Consider the following 22751-nt stretch of genomic DNA (forward strand, 5'->3'; position numbering starts at 1 on the left):
CCACGAAGCTCACGGTCCACCCTAAACCACATCCACTGCACAAACCATGGCAGTCGATGCCGCATACCTGATGCACAAATGGAACATTAAAAACTCTGTAGTGGTGAGCGACTGTGGGTCATCCAGGACAGACCGTGCAACTTCTATAACGACGCAAATGCCCCGATCCACAAACACGAAGCAGACATCGCGGCGATCCACTCCGCTACTGCTCCTGACGCTGTCGGCTGGCTTGACCGCCGCTGGAACAAGGGGAATAAGTGACCTCAGCCTCGACTCTTTTTTTTACTTTTTATTCTGGCAAGCGCGCAGCCCGGATACCACGTGGTTTATGGGGAGGGGGACAGAAGCATCGGGGGGTCGGGGAGGGGGGCAGGACGTTCGGCGCTTCAGAACCATACGGAGATGGAGTTTGGAAGGCTCGATGCCACAACATGTTGGGATCTTCTGTCGGGCTGGGGTGTAGCGAGAGCTTATATACTGGCTGCTTCAAAAAGATGTTAACACTTACATGGGACTCTCGTTTTTAATGGAAAACGAACGGATAATACGCTGTAACGTGGACACAAAAGTGATGTTAATAGCTTCAAAAAGTCAGAGTCTCCACTTGTTCGCCACCATTGTCAAGCCATTGGCTGGACTCTTCTCCAGAGCTCGGAGGCACACGTCTCGTGGTATTGTTGCAAATTATCGGAAGTGTTCACATTCTTTTTGAAGCACCCCCTGTATATATTGGGGGGGGGGGGGGGGGAAGAGGAGGTGGGAAACAGGTAACCAACATTCTAAGGGGAGACTGGCGTGGGGGGGGGTGGTGCTAACCCTCGACGCTTGATAGACGACGATTCTCTGCGCGCTGCGAACGCACCAGCGTGGCAACCACCTTTGCTCATCGTAAATGGCCGTCTGACGCCGTGGCCTCCTCGCCACCCCCCCCCCCCCCCCCCCGATTTGTCATTCCCGCGCGCACAGGACTACAACGACGAGATCCGCTTGGAGCAGCTGCGGGAGCTGACGTTCCTCAACGGCTCGGCCGAATCTCCGGCCACGCCGCCGAGGGCTCGGGGGGGGGCCGCACCCAAGGGGGGCTGCGTCCACCCGGTGCCACCCGCCCTCCCGCCCGCCGCCAGGTCGGTCGGCCTCTCCTTCGGTCCTCCCCCCGCGTCCCTGCCGCCAGCGCGTGTCGCCGTCGCTCGCTGCCGCCGCGTCCCCACGGCAACTTGATCGGTGGACCGGGTGTGTAGCTCTAAGCCCCGTTGCAAGGGCCTCGGAGTGTCCCGGGCGGCTGTCAGTTTTCGCCTGCAGGAGTAAATGTCATCGGTGAACTTGCCGACGTGGGAATCCGAGTCGACGAGCCTCGACGAGAGTTGAGCAGCTGGTTATAATGTTCATCGTAACAATACCGCGCTGTACACCTCGTTCGTATTTTGTAAGGTACTTTCAGATGCAATGGATTTTAAGCACTTGCTGAAATCCTTATCCTTGTTTCTACAGAGGAGACGCTTTGACGGTTGATCTGCGACCGGTCACTCGCTCCCTTGACGCTGTTGCCGCTCACTCTGAGCTGCGTCACCAGCGCTGTTTGTTTGCTGGCCGCGTGCCGTTCCGGGCCTTCGGGCTTGCGCTCAGCAACGGCGGTGTAAAAATAAACAAGACGAAAACGAACCACCCTTGTCACCGTCCCCTGCCCCACCCCCAGGGGTCTCGGCAGTGCCCCTCGCCTGCGGGCTGCCCTGGTGCCCAGGGGGGCGACGCTACCTGGGAGGGGGGCAGTGCCGCTCGTTCGCCCTGGCATTGGCCGGCCTCCCCACCACGGCCGCCCCGCGCCCCGCGTGCCTCCACCTCCGCCGCTACCGCCCAGAGCTGCCGCAGCAGCGCACGTGCCGGACCCCTACGCGGAATACGTGAGTTTGACCCCTGACCCCTTCGTAGAATACGTAACTTCGATCTGTGACCACTACGCGGAACGCGTGAGTTATACTCCGAGCTCCTAACCCCTATGCACCTCCGAGCACAGTTTTAAGGAAGTTCAACGTACATGACCCCTATGCAGAACCCCTGTTGAGCAGGGTAATGGAAGAAAGAAAATACTCCGACCTAGAGTGTGGTGAGGGAGTCAGTGGGCGAGTGTGTGAGTTGTTGTTGTGATCTGCAGTGTGGTGAGTGACCTGCAGTATGTTGTTTTTATAATACCGTTTTTGGGGGTAAGATTGCATAAATATAAAAATGTGTCGTTAAACCCGCCACCACCCAACACAGCCAACTACTGTAGTAAGGTTTGTCACGTAAACAGAACGTGCCAATTCGTTACTCGTACAGCACATCGATGTGTTCGAGAGCAAATTCACAACATTTAAAATCTGAGTACGTTTTATGTTGAACTTCTTTTGCACCATCCATCGCCATCCATGCTAATCGGAGGTGTGGTGAGTGAGTAGTTGAGTGAGTAGATTGTTATTATCACCTGCGGTGTGGTGAGTGGGTGAGTGAGTGGAATCTGTGAGTGAAGCTTATGGGAACAGTAACAATGCCGGTAGCGATTAGAAACAGATTTAAGGAGGTGAGTGACCGCCCAAGTGGAATACGAAGTCAGTCTCAAAACCCCTGAGCCAAGGGGCCCCCGAGTCTCTGAGTCTGCAACCCCGAATTGTCGCACCAGAGATGGGCAAAAATGCATTCAAATTACAAATTACTGGAGTAAAAATATAACGAGCTTCATGTTGCCAATTAACACTGCCTCGTATCATGTGGGTACAAATGACCGATCACTTAATAGTGCACCATTTAAATAGCCCAATTACAAATTGCAAACCTAATGAAATGACGAACATATATATATCCAAATTACGTGTAATTTAGATATACTTTTTCGTCGGATGGGACGCAATCATCTGGCTGCGGTTACGCAAAAATTGCGGCCCTACCGGCCACGCACGAGGGCCCTTGCGACACCTCCGCTGTCTGGGATGAGCGGACGCTTTCGAGCGTGTGGCGAGCTCACGTCGACCGGGCGGTGGCCGCTCTGTGGGTATAGAGCGCGCGCGCGTGCGTGTGTGTGTCTTGTGTGTAGTGTAGCGGTTAGTGTAGCGGTTAGTGGGTATAGATATCGCGTGCGAGTGTCTGTGTCAGTTTGTGTGTGTGTGTCTTGTGTGTAGTGTAGCGGTTAGTGTAGAGGTTAGTGGGCATAGATGTCGCGTGCGAGTGTCTGTGTCAGTTTGTGTGTGTGTGTGTCTTGTGTGTAGTGTAGTGGTTAGTGTAGCGGTTAGTGGGTATAGATGTCGCGTGCGAGTGGCTGTGTCAGTTTGTGTGCGTGTGTGTCTTGTGTGTAGTGTAGTGGTTAGTGTAGCGGTTAGTGGGTATAGATGTCGCGTGCGAGTGGCTGTGTCAGTTTGTGTGCGTGTGTGTGTCTTGTGTGTAGTGTAGCGGTTAGATGGTATATATATATTTATATATCGCGTGTCTGTGTGTTGTGTGTCTTGTGTGTAGTGTAGTGGTTAATGCCCTGCGCTATGAATCCTCGGCTACCCGGGATTGATTCCCACTCACGGCTGCCAACACCAGTGACGGTTATCCGAACCGGTCCTGGGCCTCCCCTAGGTCGGCTCAGCCTACAGCATGGGGTGGGGCTAACTTTGTCTTTGTGTACGCACCAGCTTTGAATAATTTAAGATTTGGCCACCCGGCATACCAACAAACCCAGCACGTGCCAATTAGGACACTCCTGGTGTGCATGGGCTCTTACCGGGTCAAACATTAAGGTCACGTGTGTACCTTACAGACGCGCTGGTTGAGATGTGACGGCTGGTTATGTGACCCCCCCCGCCCCCCCTTGCCTATGAAACGTGGGCATTCGTGGGGGGCCGCGTGCAACCCGCAATGGCGGGCTTAATATTCCTACGTTTAGCACTTATCACAAGGTAATTACCGATCGCTTAATTGAGGCACGTTAATTCACGGCCCCCGTGTGCCATCTGTCTATTTAGACAGCATTTTACGCGATCGCGCGCGTAAAAAAAAAAAAAATCTCATTCAACGAGGGCCGGAGCCTTGGGATTGCACCTCGGATGTTTGTTCACCGTCGTAATTCCGCGCGGCTTTCATACGGAGATAAAGGCGCAGCCCTGTAATCGCTCGCTCGTGCCACTGTTGTCAGAAGGGCAATCTCTACCCGTAGGCCAACGGTAGCTAGCAGATGTTAACTATCTTCTTGGTTCTTTCGGTAAAGTCACGTAAACTGGAAATGATAAAATAATAAAAATTAAACATAATAAGGTCTGTCGAGAAGACAGAGTCTCTGTCTTCTCGACAGACCTGTTCTCCACCTGAGGACGGCTACTTGCGTTGTGGCCGAAACGTCGTGAGAATTATTTTATTATGTTTTCTTTTTATTATTTTACTATTTCCATTCTACGTGACTTTACCGACAGAACCAAGAAGATGAATTCCTGCAGTCACGAAAGCTTTAAATCGAGATGTTAACTACTTCGCCTGGTATACAGGAGGCCCATGGTTCGATCCCGACCCTGATGCCCGTTGTATATTTGAAGTTTGCACGCTCTCCCCGTGGTCGTGCGGATTTTTCTTCGGGTCCTCCGGTTTTTCCCTCCACATTTAGAAATCAACATTTAGAGTAATTGTCTGCTCTAAATTTCCACGTGATAAGCCACTTGGTTGAGCAATCATTTGTGGGCAGGTTGCTTCTGAAAAAGAGCTAAATAGCTCAGTGGGCCTTACCTGGTAAAATAAAATAAATTGTTTAGTTTATGTGCAACCATAAAGTAGCAGGAAATGGCAGGAGGTGTGTCTACGCAGCGCTCACACCCGAGGCGAATCCGTCCCTCCAGAATCAGAATCTTTATTTATCCTCGAGAAATCCGATGAGCTGTGAAGCTCTTTTTCACTCATATCCGTGGCAGGCTTCCTCTCTGTGCCAACTAACCATGACGTTGACCGGTCCAGCACGGCAGCCATCATCCATGGTCACTCGAAAGAGATGGAGAAAATGTAACAACATTGACAGTTTCACCGGTGGGGGGGTGGGGGGGAGGGCTTTATTTGTGTGCGTGGAATGGATGCGTACGCACGTCGCCGCGTGTCGCCGGATGGATTTCGGTGGCGTCGTTACCGAGTGGCTGTTTCGTCGGCGCAGTTTTCCCGGAGTTGCTGTTTGTGCCGGGGACAGGGCCGGTGTTAGCACCACGTGGATTCGCACCCAGCTCCCCCTCTCCCCCTCCCTCCCTCCCTCTCGCTCGAGCCACGCGGGGCGTCGTTTTATAATCTATATTATTTTTGTCTTCGCAAAAATTTGCATCCGTTAATTAGGGTCCTGTGTAATCAGTCTGTTTCAGCGCGGTGGCTGAAAGGCAGCGAACCAAAAGGCTCCACTTTTTAAAGTAAAAACCACGAATCCACTCGCCGTTTTAATTAATTTGTGGCTTATCAGAATGTCTACTTTGCATATGCTAATTACGTTTTTTTTCCCTGCTCAAATTTATAATGGCAGTGGAGTAATAGATGAATTAAGGCTTTTAATGTTGGGATGAAGCATCACCTCAACTCATGATCAAAACCTTTCATCTCACCTGCATGCAGAACCAGGCCGAACGGATGACGATCAAACGTAAAATGTCACGCCTGCGGCCTCACTGATCGCTTGATGTTTTTGTTGGAGACATCGAAGCTGTCCCAGTAGCGCCACTGGACTTGCCATCCAGAGGTCGGCAGTTAAACTCCATCTCCTTGAAGCACGACAAGCACCTTGCAAATGTAGATAATCATTCATTTTTCCCGGGCTCTATCTACCAGATTGGGTGCGCCGCATTTAGCTGGTCGTGTAGAAGAGAGGTCAAATAGCCTCTTGGAGGACACTATCGAGAGTTTCTTCGAGTGGACGCCTCTTCTGCCAGCGGGTGTCGTGAGCAGGCGATTGCAGGGCTGCGCCTTTATCTGTTACCGTCACACGTTGCTCCCCAGGCATACAGCGATGGCTACGAAGCTTCCTACGAGGACTCGGCGTTCGACGGATACGAGAGCGACTACGCAAGCGGGAGCCAGAGGTGCGTGCGCTCGCTCGCTCGCTGTGCGTCTGCGTCGCGCGCCGAGCGAGAGATTGATGGTGGTGGGCGCTGGGGGAGGAGGAGTGGAGCACGGTAGTGCGGGGTGAGCCAGAGCCCTTGCTCACTGGCGGCTGTAGGTGGCTGTATGGGCTGGCTGTAGAGCGGCTGGCTGTAGGCACGAGCAAATCGAGCGTAGGGGGGGCCCTTAATTGGGGTGTGTCACTCATCAGCTCAGTCAATTACTGACAAACATAACGAGCTCAGAGCTCTCCAACGTTTCAGTTCCTGAAGAAGCTTGTGTCGCGAAACGCCGGGCGTCATACTGAACGTCCCACGTGACAACCTCAAGGCACAAATCGTCAAACCCCCCGCCGAAGTTACGATGAGCTAATCGCCACCGAAACAGCCAATTAAATATCTCTCTCGTATCTACACCTTGCCTGCACCTTTCCTCTCATCTCAGTGCATAATCTGCAGCTGTCATCCTCGTCTCTTCTGCTATCTCAATAGAATTTTACAAACTGAAATGGACGGGGGGGGGGGCAGGCCTCCAAAATGAAACTACCGCTAAGAGCCACCCTCCCCCACCAAATCGGGCAGCACCACCGCCGCTCTCGCGCGCATCATCCCTCCGCCTCGCCCTCCTCCGCCGCCCGCTCGGTGTTTTCACGCACAATTTCACCCGGTCACCATTTGACCCGGGTCACCCCCCCCCCTTCGGTGTCACGGTGTCGCCGTGAGCTCCCGTGGGGGAGGGTGGGGGGGTAAGGGGTTTGTCCCCCCCCCTCCGCTTCGCCAGCGACTCGCTCGGGGGGGGGGGTGCGTTTGGGATGCGGCTTGCGCAGGCGAGGCGCGACGGACGGAATGGAAAATGTCACGTAGCAGAGAATCCCCCTCGAGAGAAGCATCCCTCCCCTCCCCACCCCTCCTCCCCTTCCCTCTCCTCATCCCCTCTCTCACCTCCCTCCCTCCGCTCCTCTCCCCTCTCCTCATCCCCTCCACCGTCCCCTCCCTCCCCGCGCGTGCGAGATCCCCGGCCTTTAATCACGCACCCTGCGGTGAGCACCGGAGCTGAGCTGCGGACAACCGCTGGCACGTGTTGCCATTGAGCCATTTGCGCAGCGAGCAGGCGGTGCAACTGCACGAGGTCTCATTGGCCGCGTGGGGTTTGGGCGGCCAATGCTCCAGGCTACGAATACTGGCGTGGTGAGATCTGGACATGGGGGAAGGTGGGGTGTGGGCGGGGGGGGGGGAGACCCCCCCGTTCACATTTCATTGCTCACTCCAGGGCCCGTGCCAGCAACCCACGCGAGCGTGCCCATGAGACACGGCGTTGTTGCAGCCCCTGCTGCTGCTGCTGCTGCTAGTGGGGGGTGGGGGGTAGGCCCCAGGCCCTCTCGGTGAGTTTCATGGCGTTCGGCCTGCTGCAGGTGATCAAATTCTCCCGCTACGCTTGACCGACGATTTCAATACGACTGCAAGCGCAGGTCGAGTGATTACATTGACAGACCGCTCCGTGGAGATGTGGGGCGGCGACTGCCTGCCTGTGTCGTCCTGTTTGTCACTACGCTGGATGAAGGCCCAACCCCCCCCCCCATCCTTGTGTTGGTCATGAGCAGTTTTTTTTATCATACTTCCCCACGCTGGTCATGACTTAGCCACCTCGTGCTTAAAGCATTTGCTTCCCGGTAGTGGTGAAATCCGTGGGGCTCCGTTCTTTCGGTAAAGTCACGTAGAATGGAAATAATAAAATAATAAAACTAAAACATAAGGGTAACTCACCCCCTCCCCTTACCCCATTCGAGACCCCGACAAACTGCATGGCCCTACATTGATTCCGCGTGGATTTTTCTCCGGATCCTCCGGTTTTTCGCTCCACATTTAGAAACATGCCTTTCGAGTACAGTATTTGGCCTCTATAAATCTCCGCATGGCGACAAGCCACTTCGTGTGAGCTGTCATTTGTGACAGCCCAGGTTGCTTCTGAAAAATAGCTGTACAGCTCAGTGGGCCTTACCTGGTAAAATAAAAAAGAAATGTTTAAAATTTGTTGAACTTCTTTTTTATGTAGCCAACCGTGCTAATTGGGGGTGCGGCAGAGGGACAACAAACCAGCCACGATATTTCGTTCTCAAGAAACGAGTTTTTAATCTAGATTTCAAAGTGCATAGCTCCCTAATATCGGAAGGAAGAGCGTTCCAGACGACCGCAGAAGCGCATCTGAAAGCGTGCGATGCGGTGACCGTCTTTGTTCGACGGTTATCCAAAAGCCGCCGCTTCTGCTGCTGCTGCTGCTGCGAGGATGGCCGGAGTTGGCGTGATGGTTTACGTTCCTTGACGAGATCGGCAAGGTTGAGACAGCAAGAGGAACGTGCGTTGCCTGTTAACGTACCGTATGTTGAACTTCTTTCGCACCGTACATAGCCAACCGTGGCAATCGGCAGGTGCGGGGTAAGGGCAACAAACTAGACGCAAAAAGCAGTTCCAATTTCGATTTAAAGCTTTGGTGACTGCAGGGATTCATCTTCTTAGTTCTTTCGGTAAAGTCACATAGAATGGAAATAATAAAATAATAAAAATAAAACATAATAAAATAATTCTCACGACGTTTCGGCCACAACGCAAGCAGCCGTCCTCAGGTGAAGACCAGGTCTGTCGAGAAGACAGAGTCTTCCCGACAGACTCTTCCCGACAGACCTGGTCAACGCAAGCAGCCGTCCTCAGGTGAAGACCAGGTCTGTCGGGAAGAGTCTGTCGGGAAGACTCTGTCTTCTCGACAGACCTGGTCTTCACCTGAGGACGGCTGCTTGCGTTGTGGCCGAAACGTCGTGAGAATTATTTTATTATGTTTTATTTTTATTATTTTATTATTTCCATTCTACGTGACTTTACCGAAAGAACCATGAAGCAGTTCCAATAGTGAAACCGCTTGTGCTCTCTCGCAGCACCCTGGACTACTACGAGTACGAGACGTGCACCAGGGAGGAGGCCTACCACACGTACGGTACGTCCGCGACGAGCTCACGCCACGTGTCCCCACCCTGGGGTAGCTGCTGTCGGCTCTCGCGCAGGTGGCTGGGGGTGGTACGAGGGGCCCCACGGTAATCGTCAAGAAGAGGCCGCAACGGGGCGTAATGCGTTCAGTTTGAGCACGCAGATTTTATTTTTTTACGGGACAATTTATCTCGGTCCAGGTCCACGACCCACGAATGTTGAGTTTTTTTTTTTACACGGCCAGTAATTGTGCAACGTCGCCTCAACGTTGGCATGTGGTGGACATTGTTGGCCCAAAGTTGGTTCAACGTGACGACCCAACGTTCCATATTTACTGAGCGTTTTGCAGACAGCCGTTTGCCGAGTCTGGCATGAATTTTGTACCCAGTGCAGCTCAATTGAGCCCCCCCTGTTCCGTGCTCCAACACGGCCTACGTGGTGAAACTCAAACCCATTCACCCCTGGAAGCCTGACTCGGCGAGAGTACGTGAGGCCACGAGTAGAGGAACTGACACAATCCGCGATGGAACCCTTCGGCCGTTCGTGCTAACGACTCCCTGCCACCAGTTCAAATTCAGGCCTCTGACTGACTGCCTCTCTCTCCGTGAAATAAATGTGCCCACTGTTTTTGCACCGCGTCTTGAGTTGCGATCCAACTAAGACGGTATATAAATTCAAATTGTACTGTGTATTGTACGTGAGTCTACGGGCATCATTGTGAGTATTGTATTCTCTCTGATGATGTGGGTCTCTGTCACTGAATCGCTATGCGAGTCTCTGGGTCTCTCTGGAAGTCTATGGATTTCTGATAAAGCTATAGATGTCTATGTGTGTATATATAGACATCTTTGTATAAGTCTATGGGACTCTATGTGAGTCAATTAATCTCTGTTTGAGCATGTACCTCTCAACGTGCTGCTATGGACCTCTGTGTAAGTCTACGGGTTCTCTGTGCGCGTCCGTGGATCTCTGCGGCAACCCGACGGGTCGCCGTTCCACGCGGCACTTCCGCGACGCGAGCGACATTTCGACGCTGCTGAGAATGCACGCATCGTGATTGCGATGGCGTGCCCGTGTCTCTGTTCAAAGACGAGGAAGACTGGAGCGAGACGGGCAACCACATGAAGGCCCCGGCTGTGCGGACACCTAAGGGGGCCTACCGGGAGCACCCCTACAACCGCTACTGATGATGGCACGGCGTGCCTCGCCGCCGCCGCCACCGCTGACCACAGCGCTAAATCACAGAAACGTAAAGGGGCCACAGGAAATCCTTCACAGGTTTAATCTCTTTGTGTTCGACGCCGCAATCTTAATTTCCTCGAATCTCCGCGATCATAAACAGATTTGCGAACGAGCGGTGGATCGATACGCGTCGGTGCTCGCTGACGTGGCTGGCCGTTGCCACGTCCTGATTTAGGCGGTACAGGTAATTGATTAACGATCCTCTACCGAGGAGGAGGTGGGGGGAGAGATAACACTAGGTTTACGTGATACGGACCGTCGGTTGAGTTGTATTTGCATTTGAAGTTGTAATATGAAAAGTAGGTTTAAATTATTTTTAAATTATTATAAGAAGTGCAGTTTCACTTGGTTTGTAAAATAAAAACACAATCATGTAAATTTTATTTACTTAATGTGCATATTCATCTTCTGTTTTTTATTTATAGTAATAATAAAAATGTATTAACTTACCAATGGAAAGCATTAAATTAAGTCTCTCTCTCTGTACCAAGTCTAATGTTAAGATGTTTCAAAAAATCATGCTAAAGTGATTTTTTTGTATAAATCTCATAAAATAAACCGTGTAACACTGCATCATACTAATCGACCAAGCTGACCTGCTTTGGGAAGGCTTCCTGAAGCCTTAAATGATTTAACCCGAGTGTGACTTCGTAAAAAAAGGAAAGAAAAACAATGTAAATGGCAATAATCTTTGTGTAAATCTGATGAAAAAAAATAAAGACCCCTTGAACTCTATAAAACAGTGTAAAAGCTCATAAATGAATTTAACCATAACTCAAAACACAAATATTTTTTATTTATTTAAAATGTTTCATTAAGTGTAATGTGTTAATGTTATATATGATAAAAAAAGTTTTATTTTTCCCTTCCCTGTTTAAATGTTGATTAACTTTTAAAAATGAATAAAATGTGACCCGGTCACTTGGCTATTACTGTAAACCTGCTTATTTTAAACGGACTAAAATTTTGGTTAAAAAAATCTAGAATTATTATTTTAAATCGCAAACAAAAAAAACCCATTATAAATGTGCCTAAGTTCAATATTTAAATTCCATTCTCTATCCATATGTACATTATAGCATGACAACAACAAATACGTTTAATACCGTTCCGAATTGTTACAAAAATAACGTACATGTGAAAAAAATCCAACCCGACTAACTCCACCAATAAAATAACCAGGTTTAGAGTAACATATATTTAAAATATACTTAACGGCTCTTGTGCGAAGTGCTTCCCTCCTTCTGCGAATGTGTTCTGTGTATGATTTTTAGCAGCGAAACGATGGGTCTCTATTGGCTAGCGCTAACGAGCTGAGCTCGCACACAGCGGCTTGCGTGTACGGCCGACAGCTGTGAAGGACAATCAGTCGTCGTTTTTAAGGCCCTCGCAAAAAAAAAGCTCGAGGTAATTCTGCAGTTAATCCACGGCCACGACCCCTTTCCCCTCCAGGTAATCGTAAAACTCCACTCACCCCAAACATTACCCTTGTCACTTAATTTGGCGAAATTCCAGCCGTGGGAATTAAAGCATCGCGGTTCGAATGTCGTGCGACAAACCTCGCTGTCGTGTTGTCGGAGCGAGTGGCAAGTGGCTTGCCTCCTGCTCGGTGTGAACCCAGGAGTCACTTGGAAGGGATGTCGGAGGTAGCTCTGTGGTGTCCACTTCCGTGGGCAGTTCTCGCATACGTAGGGGGCTTGACTGCTCTGCTGAGAGCTGTGAATTAATGCTTCTTAACGTGATGTGACGCCTAACGTACAATCGACCAGGCTAAAATTTTTTTTGGGGGGGGAGGGGAAAATGTCAACAAGTCACGCGTAAATTAATGGACAAAACAAGAAAAATATAAGATATTTAACGTAAATCCGTACTGTAAATCGTGCACATAATTGATTTAGCATTCGAGCGGTGCCCTGTGTGGGCTGTTGGGACGACCGTGCAGCTACGCACAAAAGACATTTGTGAATAAATAGTGTAAACCCTAACCTACAACAAATTATATTTTCGGACCGTACAAAAAATATTGCTTGTATAATGGCTTTATAATAAAACATTAAAATGATAAATGCTGTTTTAAACGTAACGTGACTATCACCACGGATCGTTAAATGACCAAACTCATTGTTCTTAAACTCTCGCTGCTCCCTCACCTAAAACGATCGCACTTAAAATAAATTTGCGCAAATGATCTGACGATAAACCGCCGACCCAACATTTGTAATAAAGCCAGAATCATAACGCGTTACTAACTCCGCATTCCCTTCATCACGTTTCACAGTGTACACACGACTTCCATTTACAATGCCACTCCACGTGCCCTGCGCATTATCAAGCATAACAAAGGCTTAGAATTAGGTTACAGATGTGACATATACTTAATCAAATACCCCAAAATTTAAAGTAAATTATATTTGTTATTATTATCAGCTGGGACACCTTCCCCATCTCATGCCGTGACCTTTGCGTGCATTATATATTTTTCATGATACACTTTTTTCGTTGGGTTAGATCACGTAAATATAAATTGTGTCGTTAAACCCGCCACCACCCGACACGGCCAATGAGTAAGGTTTGTCACGTGAACAAAACGGTGTGTTGGAGAATAAACCCACAACATTTAAAGTTAAATTACTTAGTGACGTTTCGCTGGCGATTATATATTTTTTGCGTTCACCTCGGCCGCGAATTATTAATACACTAATTTTGTTAAAATTACATTTTACAAAAAATCATAGCCTTTTAATTTCTAAACAACGAGGGACATCTCCCGCGTGCATCTTCTCTCTCCGACAACGCCGGCGCGACCTAACAGAGGGCCCAACTGTGTCTCTCCGCAGGTGACCCGTGGGCTGCCGCCAACCCCAGGGGCACGAACCGCTCGCCCTGTCAGCCGCTCGACTGGTGAGTGATCGCGATCCGGAATTTTGCCGCTTGCGCAAGGCCCCCACCACCACCCGCCCCCCCCCCTATTTTTTGGGATGGTTAGGGGTGGGGGGGACACCCCTAGGCCACCTCCAGGCTACTGATTGCTGGCACATGGGCCACACGTTGAGGGGGGTATGGTGCCCATGGCAATCCGGCCACTCTGTGCCAGTGTGGTGAAGGCATTTAACCAGCGGATGGATTGTTCATGGCAGATGATGCTCATGATGAAACTTCGCAATGTAGAATAGTCAGGCACGATGGCGTGACAGAACGAGTCCGTGACATATGGAGGCATGGCTGTTACGGGTTTTTGCATGCGATCTAGCGTAGATTTGGAATCGCTATTCTCTCGATTCCAGGTCCGTAACTCCTTATTCGGGCAAGCACATGCGCAGGGGATAACCTTATTTGGGCATGGCACGCCTACTTTATATTATAATTTCGGCCTCCCGTGTGTCACTGACTCATTCTATTTCTTTACAGCACCCACAAGAAAGGCCGTTGTGTTAGTTCTGACGGTCGCCAATGAGTAATGGGTGGGATGTGTTCGCAGCCACGGGGGACCCTGTATACGGAAGCCAAAGACGAGACAGTGGAGAAACAAGGACGGGCTGTGGAGCCGAGTGGACGCGCACGCTCCCAAGGTATGGAGGTCAGGGTTGAATGAGAGCACAACATGGGGCCGGCACAAATCGCCCTTGGTGCCCTCCCTTCGCTTGGTCTATCGTCTGTACAAACACATCATCTCGATCGGCTTGAGACTCCCGTAAATCACGTGAATTGGCTGTGGCCACCCCCATTCTGAATCCCTCCCCCTCTCCCCACCCCCCATGAAAACAGACGCTTCCCCGTGCAGCTCACCTCTCTACTCGCTGCTTGTTTGTTGAACTTCTTTTGCACCGTACGCAGCAAACCGTGCTAATCGGAGGTGCGGGGGAAGGACCACTAACTAAACACCAACAAAGTATTGCTCGATAAATTAGTTTTCAATCTAGATTTAAAAGTGCATAGCTCCAGTGGCTTCCTAATATTGGAAGGAACAGCGTTCCTTGTATCCCCCTCTCATCATCACCGCCCTCTCATATCCGACATCACGGATGTCTGGCCGAAGAGAGTTCCAGACTGGGGACAGATAAGGAGAAAAAAGCAACTTTCTTTTTATTGAATGTTAACTGGGATCTTAGAGAGAAGGCCTTAGTTCCCCCCGTATCTCATTCTCTCGTCACATCCACACCATCTCCCGTATCCCCTTCCAGCGCGCGTTCTCTTTCCCCTCTCACCCCCCATCGCCTCCCCCAACTCTGCCCTCTGCGGTGCTCCTCGATGCGTTCTTGCGTTGCTATCCGCTGCGACGTTTCAACTGGCGACCGATAGGCAAACGTACGTACGTGAACACGGATGTTGAACTTCTTTCGCACACGTACATAAGCCAACCGTGCCGATCCGAGGCGCGCGGAGGGGGCTCATTGCCCGCGTTCCCGATGCGATGTCGTTTTTAACAAACCCAGCTGTGCTGCAGCTTCGAGTCAATTAACTTCGCCCGGTGCTGCTTGCAATCATTAGCGCCCGTGTTGCAGCTGCTTTGCCAATGTTGGAGAGCGCCGTGTGAATTCTCTGGGGACGATGTAAACGTTGTAAACAGGCGAGCGAGCGAGAGCGCGTTTCGCGTGCCGGTGCGCGCGCGTGAACACGCGGGTGTTTGTGCGCGCGCGTGAACACGCGGGTGTTTGTGCGCGCGCGTGAACACGCGGGTGTTTGTGCGCGCGCGTGAACACGCGGGTGTTTGTGCGCGCGCGTGAACACGCGGGTGTTTGTGCGCGCGCGTGAACACGCGGGTGTTTGTGCGCGCGCGTGAACACGCGGGTGTTTGTGCGCGCGCGTGAACACGCGGGTGTTTGTGCGCGCGCGTGAACACGCGGGTGTTTGTGCGCGCGCGTGAACACGCGGGTGTTTGTGCGCGCGCGTGAACACGCGGGTGTTTGTGCGCGCGCGTGAACACGCCAGCGCGTGGCCATTGCTCCGCTCGCAAATTCTCACCATGGTGACGTTGCTGGCGGTGGCGGCGATGGTGAAACCAACGATTGCAACGTCCAATTCGGTGTAAGTTAAAAAAAGCGGCACTTTTTTTTCTAAATAATATGACCGTGGCCTTGAGCCAGCATCTGCCATCGACTTGCCTAATCATTGGTGGAGCTCCAAAGCGGCGGAGTCCGCTCTCAAATGACCACAATGCACGTCTTCAGGAACTGCTGATGGATTTTCCTACGGCACAGAGGCGGCATGCTGTTAACACGTTCTTGCGCGTAATTCGTGTCTCTGTTTGCAGAGCAGCGCTCGGCCGTGAGCCTGCGGGAATATGCCCGATAAACTTTCGACTTTGTCCAACGTTCGTTGACGTTGGCCCAACGCTTACATGTTGACCAGGTGCATCCCTCTGTAGCCATCTCCACATTCGTCTTCCCTCTTCGTACCCCACCCCTGCCCCTCTCCTCGCCCAACCCCTCCACCTAATTTTCATTCCCTCTAATTATCACGGTTGGCTACGTACGTTGCGAAAGAACGGGGCCCCCACCCTGCAACTTGCAGACGTCTCAGAACGGGAAAGAGTTTAATAACACGGCGAGGCTGGCAGCGGACAGAGAGAGGTCGAGCAAGGCCCGACATGCCACCGACCCTCTGAGAGAGAGGATAGCACTACCCAGTGAACATGGAACGTTGGGCCAATGATGGTCCAACCACACGGCAACGTTGAGCGAACGTCGCATGGTTACTGGGTGCCTCGCGTGCACGTGGAACATTGGGCCCATGTTTGGCCAACGTTAGTTCAATGACATGCCAGCGATTGCCCAACATTCCACGTTCACTTGGTACCCAGTAAACACGCAACGTTGGGCCAAAGTTGAGCCTACCATGTTCCAACGTTGGCCCAACGGTGCAACGATGTTAGTCTTTGATTGGCATGTCACGTGAAGTGGGCCAAAGTGTGGGCATTTCCCACCTCTTCCAAGCCATTTGGCCAGCCTGGAAGAATTGGCCAAATGCTCTCTCTCTCTCGAGCTCTGTCGAGTGGAGGTTCTTCCGCCAGCGGTAGCGTGAGCTCGTAAATTGCAGGACTGCGCCTTTGCCACCTTAAAGGTGTGGCAGTGCTGGTTGAGATGTGAGTGTGAGAGCCACAGTCTGGGCTCCCTTGTGACAGGATCAGCCAGGCTTGGCTCACGTGGGCTCATTAAAAGCACCGCGCCAACACCAATTCCACTGCTCATTGATATATGAAGCGTCAGCTGTAACTAGGGGTGCAGCCAGGAAATAAAACTCTTATGACCTAGGTTATCGTGAGTGTGCAGTGTGTGTGTATACACTTATGAACAGCTCCGGTTTGGCAGCGTAGGTCTGACTTCGAATCAGTTGAGCGGCATTATCTTTTCATCAGCTGCGTAACACTGTGGACGTTACCTGGTCTATCTTTCCATCCGAAGCTCGAGGTCGTCTCGGTCACAGTTGCGCCCTCCCTTCTCAATCATTGCGAAATGTGGAACCCTTTAAAGGAACATCTACGCTGGTTTAAAAGATCCAGGCTGGTCTGCCTACGATCCATCCTGGGTTTAATCAGACTGTATTACAGTAAGCTCTTCCGACAGGTGAGGCTGCGTTGGCTGGGTCGGCTGGGTCTGCTGGGTCATGTAGCCCGCATGCCCAGCCACTGCATGCCCAAGCAGATTCTGTTTGACCGGATAGAGGGGGTTCATTGGGTGCAGCACGGGGTAGAAGAAGAGATGGACTCATGAGGTCCAGGAGGATGTGGAGCTGAGTTCGAAATAAGTTACAAATACATTTTATATATATATATGCCATCGGTGTGAGGATCGGCCTCTGTGGATAAGGTACGTGAAGGGCGGTACTGGGCAGTTGGAGGCAGTCGCCCTCCAATAACAACGGAGGGCAAGAGGAGCGACGCTCACAACAACGAGCGGAGATACGGGAGGATAATACGCAGCAAGTTGGCACAGTGTGGAGCACAGTTGATGCATCTGCCAGTCATCTCAGTCAGTCAACCGATGGCACCTGAGTTTGTTCCGTGGCCTCCTGCCAATGATCCTTCGACACTTTACGTGGCCTCAAGGTGCACCTAGCCTGGCACAATGGCGGTTGTTGTTGTTGTTGGCTGTGGATGCACCGTCCGTATGAATGTATGTGCGTTTGCGAACGTGTGAATGTGTCGTGCCGACCAGGGGTGCAAACTGTTGTGGAAGGCTCTTAAGAAATATTAGTTAATATCCTGCGGGTGTTTGGTGTCTGGACACCCACAGTGCAGCTGGCTGGAGCAGAACCCGGCCACCGAGGTGGGGGTGAGGGGGCGGGGGCAACAGCCCCCCCCTCCTCCCCCGGTGTTGGGAGCCGACGCTGTGAAGTGCTAATTACAACTTCTCACTGAGTCGAGAGAGAGATGTCGTGGTCGTAAGTGAGAACGGTGCTGGGTGTCCCTCGTGCGGTAATTGCAGAATGTTGCCCTCACGCCCGTGCCAGTCTCTAACCTTCACCGTTCAATTAACATTCTTCCCCAACCAATTTTCACGACCCGCTAATCTTATTCCTCGAGTAAATTGCGTGGGTGTGGGCGTGGGGAGATGATAGAGAGGTGTGTGTGTGCGTATATGTGCGGGGAGCGGTAGTGTAGCGCTTAGCGCGCTGCGCTACGAACCTGGTGAGCCGGGTTCCCGCTCACGGTCAACACCGGTGACGATTATCTGAACCGGTCCTGGGCCTCCCCTAGGTCGACTCAGCCTCAAATGAGTACCTGGTGCGATGTGTAAACATCGCCACTGGGGAGACAAAGGCGGCCGGGCGTGGTGATGTTGGCCACCCACCCCCTCGTGTGCCGTGCCGGCCTTTATAGGTGCTCGCTAACGGCACTTGCAACTACAGTCTGTTAAGACTATACAGGGGATCTTTGTCTTTGTATCTTTAGTATATGTGTGGGGAGTGGTCGTATACTTGTCGGCGCGCTGATCTGCAAACCCGGCGACCCGAGTTCGATTCCCGCTCACGGCCACCAACACCAGGTGACGATTATCTGAACCGGTCATGGACCTCCCATAGGTCGACTCGGCCTCAAATGAGTACCTGCTGCGGTGTGTAAACATCGCCACTGGGGAGACAAAGGCGGTCGGGCGTGGTGCTGCAGGCCACCCGCCCGCTCGTGTGCCGTTGCATCCTTCATCGGTGCTGCTCGCTAACCGCACTTGCCCCAACGGTCTATGGAGGCTACACGGGGGATCTTTGCCTTTGTGTGCGTGTGCGCGTGCATAAAAAATGGTCCGCTTCCCTGATTGCCGGCACTGTTCAACTTGTGGGCGGTGTAGCTGTCACCTGTTTCACTTGGGAGGGGGAGGGGGGGGAGCATTTGTCAGTCACGAGTGAGGCGAGCTTCGCGTTGTGGCCGGGTGGTTTATGAAGGAGTGGAGCGCGGCCGTCGTGAAATGTTCATAAAAGTACAAATACATTGGGAGCCATCCTTTTTGTGTTGTAATTGGGACGAGTAGAGGCCATAATGGCGTAATGTATTCAGGTTAACAACAGCATTTTTATATATATATATTTTTTTTACGTGCGCGGTTTATCGTCTGCCATTTGAGAGGCGTTGACATTTGATTTAAGCGGTGTGAACCCGATGAGATATGAAGACCATTTTTTTTGTAACGGTGGTTCAGCCCCCCCCCCCCCCCCCCGCTATAATGCAAGCTGGAGTCACCAGCGACAGAAAATAACAACGGATAAATGAAACAATGGCACGTACGAACTCCGAACAAAACAAAGGGAACATCCGATAAAAAAAATTACAATCGTGAAAATTACACAAAAGAAGGGATAAGTAGTGCACATCCGATAAGCACGCTTGGCTACGTACAGTGCGAAAGACGTTCAACATACGCACAGCACACACAAGTGGCAATTGCAAAATTCACAATTGCAAGGCGTAGCCAATTACCGAGCCTTTCTCCCGGTCGTACCTGATGCTCAAACGAGCCTCTGCTCAACGCAACGGGATGCGTGGCTCCCACAGGTCTAGTGTGCGATGGGGTGGGTAGGTGGTTAAGTCTCTACAGCAGGGCTTATTCCCTCCCTTACATCCTATTTGGCCAGCTTCATCGTTCATTCACACACAGCTCCCCCCCACAACTCCGTGAGTAAAATCTCTCGAATCGCGACCCGGCAAGACGGCGGCAGTCGGAGAAACCCGGTGGACTCGAGCGGTCCGTGAACCCGTGGCGTCTAATTTAGCCAGAGTCCAAACAACGAGAGAGAGAGAGGGGAGCGGTAGGGCGACCCACACGTTTCTTGTGCCATCTTCAACTCCCCGATGTTTTACAAACCCAGTTGAAGTTTGTTTTAGGGGAAATCACTTCTGTGTGTGTATTTATTAATGCGCGTGTGTGTTTGTTTATTAATGTGCGTGTGTTTATTAATGTGCGTGTGTTTATTAATGCGTGTGTGTATATTAATGCGTGTGTGTATTAACGTGTGTGTTTATTAACGTGTGTGTGTTTATTAATGCGTGTGTGTGTATTAATGCGTATGTGTATTAACGTGTGTGTTTATTAACGTGTGTGTGTTTATTAATGTGTGTGTGTTTATTAATGTGTGTGTATTAACGTGTGTGTTTATTAATGCTTGTGTTTATTCATGTGTGTGTTTATTCATGTGTGTGTTTATTCGTGTCTGTGTGTGTTTATTCATGTGTGTGTGTTTATTCATGTGTGTGTTTATTCATGCTGGCGTTTGGTGCGTTCAATAGTGAGGCTGGTTCGCCAGATTGTGAGACGCAATTTTTTGTGTGACTCCCTCTTCTCAGAAGGAAATGTTGGCGTGAAAACCTGTCAATCCGGTCGGTGCGTTTGTGATGAAGCTGCCGTGGAAGATCTAGAAATCGTCTGTACGTACGCACGTGGAACTTCTTTCGCGCCGTACGTAGCCAACCGTACTAATCGGAGGTGCGATGGGAAGGACAACAAACTAAAAACAATACAAGTGATTCTCATGACATTAGACATTAAAAGGCTTGGATTGTGCCCGTTGCGTCTATCGTTCTGCAGCCCTCCGGCATTGTGACACGGCCTTCTTGCCGTGTAGATGCGTGCCGGTTTGTGCACTTCAGGTGGCAACCGTGGCGGGGCAGGTGGAGTGGCACAGAGAGACGCTTGCTATGCACGTTTCTTTAAAAGCCTTTTCCAAGTGCTATCTATCCCCCCCAGCATTTGTGCTCACGGGGGACGGTGGTCGACTGTTTTGTCCTCTGTTACAAAGAAATGTCAGATAAACAATGTCAAAATACTGCATATCTATTTTTGTTCTCTTCTGTAACTTTTCCTCCCACCCCCCTCCCCCCTCCCATGTCGCACTCCTTCTGTTTCCCGAGGCAGTCGAATGCTTTTTAAGTGCAATCTCAAGGCAGCACGTGTGTGTGTGTGTATTTCTGTCGTTGTTTTTATTTTCTCGGTTGTATATATTTCATTATTATTTGCAACTCCCACGGCCCCACCCCCCACATTCGGGCAGTGGGGATGTGGATTAATGTGGCCCGCGGTTGGTAACAGAGCCCCCGACCTCCCAATGCCCCTCTTCTCCACCTGCCCTGGGTGTCGAGGGTGAGTCGGTCGCCACGGCTACCGCACCCACAAGGCCTCCCCCCCCACAGCCTTTGGGCTGCCACGTCCCACGAGGTCCGAAGCTTGCGATCCATGTCCACAGTCCAGGGACCCTCTTCGCAGTACGGGCATCACATTTGTTGCTATGCTTGATTTAGTCATGTTAATGTGGCCCGCGGTTGGTATATATTTATAACTAATATTTAATAGATCTCGATTTAAAGCTTCGTGACTGCAGGGATTCATCTTCTTGGTTCTTTCGGTAAAGTCACGTAGAAGGGAAATAATACAATTATAAAAATCAAACCTAATAAAATAATTCTCACGACGTTTCGGCCACAACGCAAGCAGCCGTCCTCAGGTGAAGACCAGGTCTGTCGGGGAGACAGCGTCTACGTGACTTTACCGAAAGAACCAAGAAGATTTAATAGATCCTCGTGTTATAGAGTGGCACATTTTATTCATTCTCATTACAGCGTGGCGATTGTCCATGGATCTGTCCACATGGTGATGAATTTTCATTTGCGCGCTTCTGCCCGAGAATAGAGGCGATGCCGAACGGCGGTGGGAATCCGTTGCTAAAAGAAAAAAAAACCCAAAACCTTCACCGAAACTAATCCTCTTGCAAGCAGTGACGGCGGTCAGAGGTCATTTGCGCTGCTGTTAACCCAGTAAACATTCAACGTTGGGCCCGACGTTCCATGTTAGTTGGTAAGCCCTGCGATCGCGGTCATTGATGACTGGGTTGAGACCACCAACTCGCACCTATTGACTCAGTTTAAACCTGGATTCAAACCCAGAGACTCCGCAGTGCTGGTGACCGTGCCTGCTGGACACTTCTACCGGTGGTGTTGAGTAGGCGGAGCACGCTACTCTGCCCATGTAGGTGCGTGCCTTGGGCTCTCTTTGAAATCACATCTGTACGTATGCATGTTGAACTTAAATTTTGATTTAAAGCTTTCGTGACTGCAGGGATTCATATTCTTGGTTCTTTCGGTCAAGTCCAGTAGAAGGGAAATAATAAAATAATAAAACCTATAACATAATAAATTACAATTCTCACGACGTTTCGGCCACAACGCAAGCAGCCGTCCTCAGGTAGGTAAAGAACATGTCTTTCCGACAGACCAAGAACATGTTGAACTTCTTTCGCACCGTATGTAGCCAATCGTGTTAAGCAGAGGTGGTGGAAGTAACGGAGGAGTGAACTTCACGGGAAGAGTCTCCGTGCCCGTAGCTATCGCAGAAGTGATAAGAAGGCGGCTTGACCGTCAGTGAAAGTGAGTGGCTGGAGTGAGCCGGTGAGTGCTAGCAGTAACTTTGAACTGCTTTTGTTTGTGTCTCTTGTAGGTGTGTGGAGATGAATTCCCTTGAAGTGCCTCTACCTTCATTGAGTGTGTACACCCTCGTCATTTCTTTAGAACTGCTTTTTTCTGTGTGTGTGTCGGTGTGTTGTCCTTCCTCCCGCAACTTCTATCAGCACGGTTGGCTACGTACAGTTGCGAAAAGAAGTTTAATGTACGTGCGCTGGAATGTACTCCCTTAATAACAACAATAAAGCTGCTTGCTGGAAACTCACGATGGCACGCTGCCTGATCTGTATCAGAGCGTTCATCACACGCTGTGTACACGCACACACACACACAGTCATTATCTATACATGTGTAGAGAAGTTCCGACGGACGTACTCGTAGACGGTGGTAAGTTAAGGGCTTCCGCCAGGGTTTATTAAAGCTGTTACAATATTACACAGCAGGGTACACAACTCCCAGGGGCTAGGGGGGGTCCTACTCTGAGTCCGGGTCCCTGCCGGCTAGCTCCGGTCTCTCTCTCTCGTGTCGCATCGTGGACTCTGCCGACTCCGCCGATCGGAGAGAGAAGCACCACTACGGCT

At 50.9% G+C, this 22751-nt stretch overlaps 1 protein-coding gene and 1 long non-coding RNA gene across 8 annotated transcripts in view; one reads left to right on the forward strand and one right to left on the reverse strand.

The window, feature by feature from the left end:
• KHDRBS2 (KH RNA binding domain containing, signal transduction associated 2) overlaps positions 1–22751 on the forward strand; it is a 130589-nt gene that overhangs the window by 38502 nt on the left and 69336 nt on the right. For 2 of the 7 annotated variants that reach the window (XM_061568955.1, XM_061568954.1), the window contains exons 6-11: positions 970–1127; positions 1697–1901; positions 5971–6053; positions 8999–9057; positions 10137–13190; positions 13768–13858. In XM_061568955.1, the coding sequence (XP_061424939.1) occupies positions 970–1127; positions 1697–1901; positions 5971–6053; positions 8999–9057; positions 10137–10234 (603 nt within the window). In that variant the 3' untranslated portion in view covers positions 10235–13190; positions 13768–13858. Of the gene's footprint in view, positions 1–969; positions 1128–1696; positions 1902–5970; positions 6054–8998; positions 9058–10136; positions 13191–13767; positions 14915–22207; positions 22420–22751 lie in introns of those variants that run through there. The other 5 variants (XM_061568953.1, XM_061568959.1, XM_061568956.1 and 2 more) reach the window with 4 other exon arrangements.
• LOC133352946 (uncharacterized) lies at positions 1158–14741 on the reverse strand. The gene is made up of 3 exons (XR_009756312.1): positions 14603–14741; positions 11849–12059; positions 1158–1296 (listed from the first exon to the last, which is right to left on the reverse strand). It is a non-coding gene; the product is annotated as an uncharacterized LOC133352946 (long non-coding RNA).

This window comes from Lethenteron reissneri, chromosome 42 (genome assembly GCF_015708825.2).
Source record: "Lethenteron reissneri isolate LAM-NWPU_2019-01 chromosome 42, ASM1570882v1, whole genome shotgun sequence".
Taxonomy (NCBI): domain Eukaryota; kingdom Metazoa; phylum Chordata; class Hyperoartia; order Petromyzontiformes; family Petromyzontidae; genus Lethenteron; species Lethenteron reissneri.